Source organism: Bombus vosnesenskii, unplaced genomic scaffold (genome assembly GCF_011952255.1).
Source record: "Bombus vosnesenskii isolate JDL3184/JDL3185 unplaced genomic scaffold, Bvos_JDL3184-5_v1.1 scf7180000015266, whole genome shotgun sequence".
NCBI lineage: Eukaryota > Metazoa > Arthropoda > Insecta > Hymenoptera > Apidae > Bombus > Bombus vosnesenskii.
In genome coordinates, this window is record NW_022883911.1 from 23,081 (window position 1) to 32,938 (window position 9,858).

Sequence of the window (9,858 nt, forward strand, 5' to 3'; positions counted from 1 at the left end):
GAACCCAAAGACATTGTTAATAGTGTTCATTAAACTTATTATTCATACAATTTATTATTCACTAATTTTATCATTCGTTAAACTTATTATTCATTAGACTTATTATTTGTTAAGCTTTGTGATAGTCCTGTATATACGTGTAAATATAATCTCGGCTTTGTGAAACAATGGCTAATTCACGTGAAGAGTTGTTACAAAATTCTAACCATAACCCGACATATATTTTCGACTTCTTTTTTCGCGTACGACACCCGCTTTCCGCTTGTATCACCAGTTACCAACCACCCTGTATGTTACGACCGTTCGCAGAGAGACGCGGTCGCGAGGAAAACGCGTCAGCGAGAGGCGTAAATTCTCGCTACGATTCGTTGAATCGACGCCGCGAAGTAGTCGTTCCCCTGTTTCGGTTAGGATAACAGAGGTGGTTGATAGGAATATGACACAGTAGTAAGTTATATTTCACCGTTTATTCCACAACTTATAACGAGGATAGTTACACTGGTGCGTATGTACGAGATGAATGAGTGATTGATCTGCGGGTGTGTCTACCCGCTCGAAGGATGTTGACCGTTTGAAGGATGTAAAATCAGTACTGTCTTGGGAGACGATGATGTGTCGGAGGAAAGCTAAGGATGGGTGTGTCTAGCGCGCGGGACCATCGGATTTGTTGGTGCCGATGTTATTTAGGAGAGTGAGGGAATAGGCTTCGTTTCTAATTGGTTAAACGAAGGGTCTCAACCGCCCTCGAGAGAAAGTGGTTAGTGGGAGGACAGTTGCAGCGTACGTGCGAAAAACCAACTTTCCTTAGTTAAGCCGTGGTAGACAATAGTCTCGAGAAATTCCTCGGAAACAGATGTTTGTTTGAAGGACCTTAGCAGGCAAGTGACTCGGGTTTATGATGGATGCTTAAGACTATTGAGGGTACGCCGTACGGAAGAGCGGACATCTGGCGTCCGTCTGGCCCGCGGTGTGTGACCTGGGCCAGGCAGAGAGTCGCCCGACGTAACACTCAGGTTTAAATGTTACTTGAAACAGATCGAAACTCCGTCACGTGTTCAATTAGAAATAGTAAAATTCTGATTCGTGAAGAGACGCGAATATTTCCAATCTCGTTCCTTTCGATCCTCCGACCTGTTTGTCTTAAGCGCACAATCTCCGTTATACCACCTTTAAACAATGATTCTAGCAACTAGAATCATTCGATCGTTAGAATCATTCGCGTACTTATGAGACTAGCCCCTGCTTTCAGTTACCGATTAAAAAGACATACTATTGTTCGTTGCAAGTATCAGCTATCGTTCCTCAAAACTTGAGATTCTTTGAAATATTCCTACGCTAGAGATTCAACTGTACATAATTGTTCAAGGCTACAAGTTAGTTCGATCCTCGTGATACAATGGATAATAATTCGATCGTCTGGAAAATAATTCTGGACGAGAGAATTCTCATTTAACCCTTGACGGTCGATGATTTTGTAAATCACGTACGATATCGTAATCAGGAATGAATTCTTTTATATTTTTAATCTTGAAATTACACAGGGCCAATACATATTAAGCTGAATCGCAAATAAATATTAAGGGAGTCTTAAGGAGTTATAATATCGACATTTCTTATCAATACGATAGTGATATAATAATGTGATATAGTACAGAGTGTTTCGTAACTGATGATTCTTCGTATTTTCGAGAAAATAAATTTTGAATATGTTTCGTGAATGTCGTGTGAACACGAGTTGACAAAGCTTCAGAATTTCATTCTCTCGAACGTCGTACGAAAATCTCTCGTTCTATATTTTCAACAGATCCTTTCACATAGTATTATCCTGTACCACTGGTTATTAACCACATTAACTAACCACTGGTTATTAACCACATTAACTAACCACTGGTTATCACAGTATCAATTACCAGACACCCTGTATAATACAGAATATTACTTCAAATATCCGTATAATGAAGCATTTCATTTTCTATAATTAATTATAATTAAGTTCGGCTGTTAAGGGTTAATACATTGTAACATAAGTGATCGTTATCGTAGAACTCCTAATTATAGGATGGAGTTAGATTAGACGTATAATGATGAACGAGGATCATCGAGCATTAATGTATTTAATTATAGAGATATTTAGCAGTTTATTTTTGTTCGGGGGATTCGTCGATGTGTGTGCAAATAAAAAGTAGAATTGTTTCTTATATTAAGGTTTATGGAAGTTTTATTCGGTGAATCAATCTTATGGACGTGAGTGTATACGCGTATGTATACGTGAGTGATGATTATGAATACTATGAATAGGTTTCTTCAGATTGATTGCGTTGTTATTGGCACAACGACGAACACTGATCGTCATACGATGGCACGATTTGCTTACAATATTCTTTCCTTTCTTTTTTTCTTCTTCCTAAACCATAGAAACAGTCAATTAGAGTTATTTTTTTTTAAATGTACGCACAACTCGTTTTAGATAAATAAAAGTCCAGCAGTTGGTGCTGAAGAAATTATAACAATAATTTAAAAAGTCTTCAAGCTTGGATTTTATTAATATTGTACGTTATTTAAAATCGTACAAAAAAATATAACGAATAGATAAATAATCGTTAAAAATACGTGGATAATCGTTCAAAAGATATAAAACTGTTTCTTTTCACAAAGACAAATTATCTAAACGTACTATTTTTTTAAATAAGATTTTGTCCAATATATTCCAGTGAAAAATGTTAAAAACATTAAAGGAATCAAAAATTTAAATCTCTCTAATTTATTATTTACGTAATTAATAAATTACGTAATTATTAATTTACGTAACATTTTCGATATTATTCTACGTAATATCTTTGAATATCAAATTAGCACCAACCGCTGAACGATTCGAACGTGCGTAACGCAAGTGAAAATTAGCATTAAAATTATAAAAGCTCTTAAAAGATAATAATAAAAATTATATAGGAACACGATTTCTAAGCTCGCTCTTTTTATAATTAAGGCTTACAAATTCTTAAACGTAAACGGTAAAAATAAAAATTAATGTAGGAGAATAGAAAAATAATATGTTCCGATTTTTTCTCGTACAAAAATCGTCAGACTGATCCGCTTGTAATATTGTTACTTCTAAAAAAACACGAATCCTCCTTCGTGTTTTTTAATTGAATTATTATTAAAAATCAGATAATTATCGTTCACAGGAGTGATAGTGTTGATGTCCATTGAAGTGTGTCTTATGGTAGCAAGGCAACGACCAGAAATGTTGGTCCCTTCCGAATTCTTTGCCTTGCTTGATAGTCTGAGGAAGATTCTGGCCGACAGTTTCCGGCAGGAACAAAACCAGTGCAGCGCCAAAAAAGGACACCGTGCTGATAATGAGCATTGGAAATCCCTCCCAAATTGCAGCCTAATGAACAAATATTAACTTATATGAGCAAAGGTTAAATACCATGAAAATCTGGTCAAAGTATTTCTCATTTAAAAAGTTTCATTAGAAAGTTTCAACCAATATAGTTTCATATCTTAAGTTATTCCATCATTTTTTATTTTAAATTTCAATTTTTTGATTAAAGATCAGTTAAAGAAAAGCGTTGGTTGCAACTTCCAAAACGGGCTTTCTAGAAAGTGAGAAATATTTTGATCAGATTTTTATAATATTTAACTTCTTCAGGAAACAACTTGTTTTAAGGTAAGAAAAAAACTATTTTACATTTTCATGAGAAAATTTACATGAGAACTTTTTCATAATTTCTAATAGCGCTTATTGTATCTTTTGGAATAAATTAAAGAGAAGTTGAACGTGGATGTACTTAGCGGTGTTTCAAAAATGTTGTAACAACAATAGTAGTATAAATATTTATTTACCGAGTCAGTGATATATGGCGCCAAAGAGTGTGCAACTATTCCGAAAATATGAATGAAAGATACGCCCTGCGATCTGACTGGCGTGGGCAGAAGTTCTGCTGCATACTGAAGACCAACATTGGCTGCCATGTTCAGACAGAATCGCGACAATATTGACATTACTAATTTCGCGAGCACTGGGGAATAAATTAAAAAATACAAAATTAATCCTGGGTACACAATACTTGATTGTAAGTTTAATTAAAAATATAGTCCGATCGAAGCTTAATCAAAATCAAATTAAAATTTCACACAAAACTTTAAACTTCTATAAATCTCTAAATTCTAGAAAACCAACATATAGAAAATTATTGCTTCTAAAATGTGCACACCTCTTTCAATTTCGCCACTAAATTAATTCCTAATAATTCCTAAATTCTAGTTCCATCAAAATAATTATTTTCCAAGATTAATACCTTCGAAGTTGCCAAAATTCTTTTACATTCGTCATCAACTTAATTTCAGATTTTTCTCAATAATACGTCATTATAATCGTTTTAATTTTACTTTAATAAACAGATCGATATATTTACTGGAATGCAGCATAAGTTCAGCGATACTGAGTACACAGGTCATTGCCATCGTGAGAAATCCGCAGAGTCCACGACCCCATCGGTCGAGCAACAGGGCGAGTAATAACCCAGCTGGAAGTTCTGTGGCACAGGCGATCGAGAACGACACGAACACCGAGCTCTGGATAAGTTTTAATGAATACACGTGACCGTCGAACGAGATCAGGGTGAAACACCTACAAGATTGTATCGGTTATTTATGAAGGTTTTCTCGCAACATGAACTCGTATCTTATACTTGCCAGAATGCAACTAGAAGAATAGTGTTTCTCGCCAACCGTGGCGTTTTGAACAGATCGAGCAGCGTCGCTGATTCTTGAATTTTGTCCGGTGCCTCCATGTTACTCTGCAAGAATTTATTTCGAGAATAATTAACGAAAGATATAATACGAGTCGTGCCTTTAGCCCTTACACAGTTCAAAATTCATAACACACTGAAAAGAAATTTTATTTTCATTTTATTCGTCATTAATAGATAGCACGAACAGTGGCACTTTGCATTCTGTTTTATGGAATTAGTCGGCATGGCTTTTGATATCGAGATTTATTAATATAATGGGTGGTTGGTTGATTAAATACTTTTCTGATCCGAAATACAGTCGGGAACAAAACTAAGTGGATTAGTGGAGAAAATGTAAAAATTCATTTCAATCATTTGCTGAACTATCTGCATATTATTAGAAGGAAATATAATAAATAAAACTCAAGTATATGAGGCTGATACTAATTTGATTATACTTTCTTCACATCTATTTCCATTAACTATAGCAGCTTATTTTTATCCCCGATTGTACTTGTAAATTGTAAATATTTTATAATTTCTATATAAATTCCCAGATTTACTTCAAATTTTGTACGAGATCGATATAATACCACAATGGAATCGCGACAGTCAAGTTTCATTTCATATTTCATTTTTCATCGCGTTTCATTTTTAAAACCTGTCTATGCATGTTAAAATACATTCGCGAGTCTGTGTGTTTTCGACGTGAATCAAATATATCTGTCAGCACAGATTCAAGTACTGTACCGTATGATTTCGCGTAAGCTTTCTAGAATTCTATTTGATCGAACTTACGACGAATATATCGCAAATACGCGAGTCTGGATTTCTGCGATTGATCCTAGCTGTTCTCCGTAGTTTCTCAACAACCTTGTCCATCATTCCGTTGGAAACGTACCAGCTTGAACAGAGCAAATACGAGTGATATGGATCGATAAGTAAATTTGCATAAATCTCAAAGCGCAAGTTGAGAATTCGAATAATCGAACGATTAGGAGTTTACTTACCGGGCGCTCTCGGGAAGAATCCACGGTGTGATAGCGACAGATAACAGCGGTGGTATGGCAGTAACGTAAGTAAAATATCTCCAGTTCGCGATATAATAGGCTATCCATGGTAAAATTGTACTGGCCACTGCGAAGTATACGCCAAAGGCGATATTCACGACCAACGTCCGTTTCGAAACAGCCATATATTCGAGCACTGCGGGATAATTGATCGTCGATGACTCTCGGAATAACTGATTATTATATCAAGATACTTAACGACGATTATTCTTTATGTTGCAGTAATAGAACATGGAAGATCTATCGAGTGAAACCGGTTATTATTAATATGGAGCAATTGATGACGAGCCGAATGAACGATACCATCAACATAATTGTAGGATAATTGTAAGATTATAAATATAATTCCGATTTTAAATTAATCCGTTTACTCTGCAAACGTGAATGTTCCGAGTTTGAGCTGGTCCGTATAACAAAAAGCGCTACATAATGCACGTGTTTTGCTTCTAACGTATTTAAACGAATTACGTGTTGAAAATTTTGTGATAATTTTCATTTCGAACGAATATACAGAGTGGTTGGTAACTGGTGGTACAAGCGGAAAGGGAGTGATTCTACGCGAAAAAAGAAGTCGAAAATATAGAATAAAAATTTTTCGTTCGAGACTTTGTTTTCGAGAAAATCGACTTTGAATTTTCGCTCGATACGCGTGCACTTTATCGCGTCTCGTTATAACGGATCTCACTATAGATCGTTGTCTCGATGGAAGAATTAAAAAAGAAAATTTGTATTCTATATTTTCGACTTCTTTCCGCTTGTACCACCAGTTACCAACCACCTTGTATAACTCGATTTAAGAATATCAAGATATAACTATCCTCGACGACATGAAAATCGATGAAACGATCTTTAACAATAACAAAATCAATATATTCATCTCTGGTGGTGGCAAAAGCTCTTGAATCAAGAACTCGAACCGTATAGTTCAATCGAGTACAGCAACGTCAAAATTATCTTCGAGGAACAATTCATCAAAAATTTCTCACGCAACATCATCTTTCACGTAATAGAAACATTGACTTCATACTAACGTTATCTCTCGCGTGACTGAAACATTGGCTTATCGGTCGAACCTCTCGCACTTTCTACTTCGTAGAAGGCTTACCGATAATCAGAGGAATGTTGATACAGTTATCGAACGCCAGTCCAGTGAGAAACCTACAGACGGCGAATGACCAAAACCTATTTGCGCTGGCAGTGAAAATGGAGGCAAAAAGGGCGATACCATTGCAGAACATTAAAGCTGGGATACGACCCTTGTGATCGGCGATCCAACCGACTAGGAAACCACCGATGATGGATCCGCAGAAGAAGATGGCCTGCGCCGTTGATACGAGGTATTCTCGGTCGCATACCCAATCTAGCTAATCACCAAGGTTAAGAGTTAGTCAGCGAAAAACCAGATTCATATTTTTCAGAATATAATTTTAATCCTGCTGCGGTCTTCGATTCTGCTCGCAGTTCGATGAATGAAAGAGTTCTTTATACTCTGAAAAAAACGTTCGCGTAAAATCGGAACGAGGAATTATCCGTACTAACAATTATCGTCTTATACTTTCTTTAAACTTAAGAAATTTACTATAACAAGGTTAGAGTAGATCGGAAATGACCCAAAGAACGCAGCAGAAGTGTAAGAATTTCGAAGCATGCGATTCAGACAACGATGTGAATACTTCACCTCAGTTCCTATACTAGGATATGGAATCTGCGTAAAATTATACTCTCATTGAGTACATTTTATCGTTTTGTTTGTTTGGAAGCCCGATGAGCTCAGGCTCTTATCGCTCTTCAACAGCTCTGTGAAGTTTACGTCCTTCCGTTGACATTGTTCGTAATAAGGATAAACGTTCGTCACTGGAATCGCTATCTTAATCCTAAACACCCCATACGATAGATGATTGATCATTTTAATTATTAAAATAAGAACCAAAGTCCAGACAGAGTAATCCAAAAATATCTTGTATCTTATCGTGAAATTTTTCTACAATATTTTCTAATAATTTTCGAAATGTTCGAAAATTCGAGAAATTCCAGAAGTCACAATATTTTAAAGTCACTTTCTACGAACAATCAAAAATATCGTTCAAAGTTTAAAGGAGCTTTCGTTGCTACGTATATCTCCTTTTCTTTCTTTCCTTCATTATACATACTTACCTCTCTTCTTCGGTGAAATTCGAGTTTACTAATTCGTCTATCCTGCACCAGTGTTCCGTGGGAATAATCGTAATGAAAAATTGCGAGAAATACAGAAACGCGTACGTCGCGCCATAAGGTAGTAACGACAATAACAACAGCCATTGATATCTCCCGTAGTCACCGACATACGGCAGAACATCATCGAAACTTTCCAATCTTGGTCTCAATCGAGTCGCTTCAGTGGGCATTATAGAGTTACTCTTCTCGTCCTTCATTTCGCTGAAACAGAATCCATCCTTGATTTCCAGGCGTAACAGTATAAAAGTCGTATAACAAAGTTTTCAGTCTTCTAGTCTTTGAAATAAATGTCATTCGGCAGTTCCTTTGATGTTTCACATTCTGTGATTCCAATTACAATGCTCCTTTCCTCTCCCACAAACAGGAAATTATTTTCTGACAGAACGCAGGAACAATCTTACCCGTCATTCACGTTTTCCCCTTCCATAGTTCGAGCAGCAAAGTCTCAATTATGATTTTAGATTTTGAAAGGCAACGGAGATGAAAGAGGAGACCCGATATGCTGATCGAAAGACGTTCGGAAATGAACTGAAAGAACGAGCGAAGTCCGGCAACTGTTCGCTTTGTTTTCGATTCGGTTAAACGTTAAATTAAGTGTAAGTGTTTGCTCGAGTGCCGGCCAATTACTGTGCCGGGAGTCAAGTGAATCGTGACACGCGACTCGTTCAAATTGAATTGCATACGAACCACGCTCGCGAGATCATCTTTAAAAAGGGCTGATTCGGTATACGCGGCGATGTCAACGTGATATCTACATGTCTGAGGAAAGTTTCGACGAAAGAAATAGCCTCGAGTACTGGTTAATGGTGTTCGAGTTATCGTTTGGATATCGATATTATAGATTTGCAAATGAGATAGAAGAACCGAAGGAAAGTTTGTTGACTCTGTCATATTTAATTAAATGCAGGAGAAAAATTGAATGGAATAATTTTCTGATTAATATTGTTTGTTTATTACTCGTAATTCTCTTACCCGGCGACTTAAGGGTGACTTCCGGTTACAGTGCTTAACTAAACTAAGTTTTCGATCAATATATTGAACTCTATTGGAAAATAACCGAGAAAATTTTAAGCCATCGAAGGCTAAGAATAAATGAAATAATTGAAGGTTTTTCAAACCTGTTTTAACACTAATATCAGGGATATAAGAAGATGGTACTTCTGATGTATCAACGCAATTATTTGATTATTTACCATTCGTTAAAACAGACGGTCTTAGGGACTGAGGTGGTTAATTAGATATTGAAAAATTAAAAGAACGATTTCCAAGTTAAAAGTAAAATAATATATCGATCTTTCGCAAAATTTTTATATCAAATTGTTCATTTTCGTATCAGATAGAGCAAAAGGTTAAACTGATATGTTTACTTGAAAATGGATTCAGGGAAATTAATCATTTGCCAATTAAATTTAAGCGAATACGTGAAACAATATTATCATATAGAATAAACACGGAAACGAAACAGCTGACAGAAAAACCATCGATTTCGAGACATCGATTAGAATGACTAGTGTCATTGTCAGGAGCGAGAAAGTGGTCGAGTGCTCGAAATAACTGACCTGTTTGGAAAATACGACAACGAGAAACGTTCGTGTCTACGAGCCATCGTGTCTACATAATAAATACTTGCGTGTGTACGTCTACACAAATGGCGACATTTTTAAAATCAAAAATAGAGTATATTACCCTTGATCGTCCAAACGAAACAATTGCTTATAATTACAAGACATTTGATACAGGACTTTGAGAAATCAATATGCTACAATTTGTTGGAAACATTTAGCTTGCACATAAATCACATATGAGCCAAACTCACGCGACTGATAACGTTACAT

The 9,858-nt window shown here is 36.0% G+C and overlaps 1 protein-coding gene across 3 annotated transcripts; it reads right to left on the bottom strand.

Annotated features, from left to right (window-relative positions):
- Positions 1 to 3,028: 3,028 nt before the first annotated feature.
- On the bottom strand, positions 3,029 to 8,800 carry LOC117241100 (organic cation transporter protein-like). Of its 3 annotated transcripts, none has more exons than XM_033507080.1 (10): positions 8,425 to 8,800; positions 7,964 to 8,224; positions 7,488 to 7,683; positions 6,915 to 7,169; positions 5,750 to 5,945; positions 5,538 to 5,643; positions 4,702 to 4,805; positions 4,422 to 4,636; positions 3,850 to 4,025; positions 3,029 to 3,391 (listed from the first exon to the last, which is right to left on the bottom strand). In XM_033507080.1, exons 4-10 carry the CDS (start codon positions 7,045 to 7,047, stop codon positions 3,173 to 3,175), a joined length of 1,149 nt encoding a protein of 382 aa, XP_033362971.1. In that variant the 5' UTR covers positions 7,048 to 7,169; positions 7,488 to 7,683; positions 7,964 to 8,224; positions 8,425 to 8,800; the 3' UTR covers positions 3,029 to 3,172. The 3 variants fall into 3 exon arrangements, with proteins under 3 accessions (XP_033362971.1, XP_033362970.1, XP_033362972.1); XM_033507079.1 differs by having other exon boundaries at positions 6,915 to 7,173; XM_033507081.1 differs by lacking the exon at positions 3,850 to 4,025 and having other exon boundaries at positions 3,106 to 3,391; positions 6,915 to 7,173.
- Positions 8,801 to 9,858: the final 1,058 nt, after the last annotated feature.

Excerpts from the sequence above, each read along its gene's own strand:
- LOC117241100 (XM_033507080.1), bottom strand. The coding sequence starts at position 7,047 with ATGTTCTGCAATGGTATCGCCCTTTTTGCCTCCATTTTCACTGCCAGC. Across the intron at positions 4,637-4,701 it reads ATTCTTCTAGTTGCATTCTG|GTGTTTCACCCTGATCTCGT; the intron begins GCAAGTATAAGA and ends ACAATCTTGTAG. Across the intron at positions 3,392-3,849 it reads CGCCATATATCACTGACTCG|GCTGCAATTTGGGAGGGATT; the intron begins GTAAATAAATAT and ends TTTGTTCATTAG.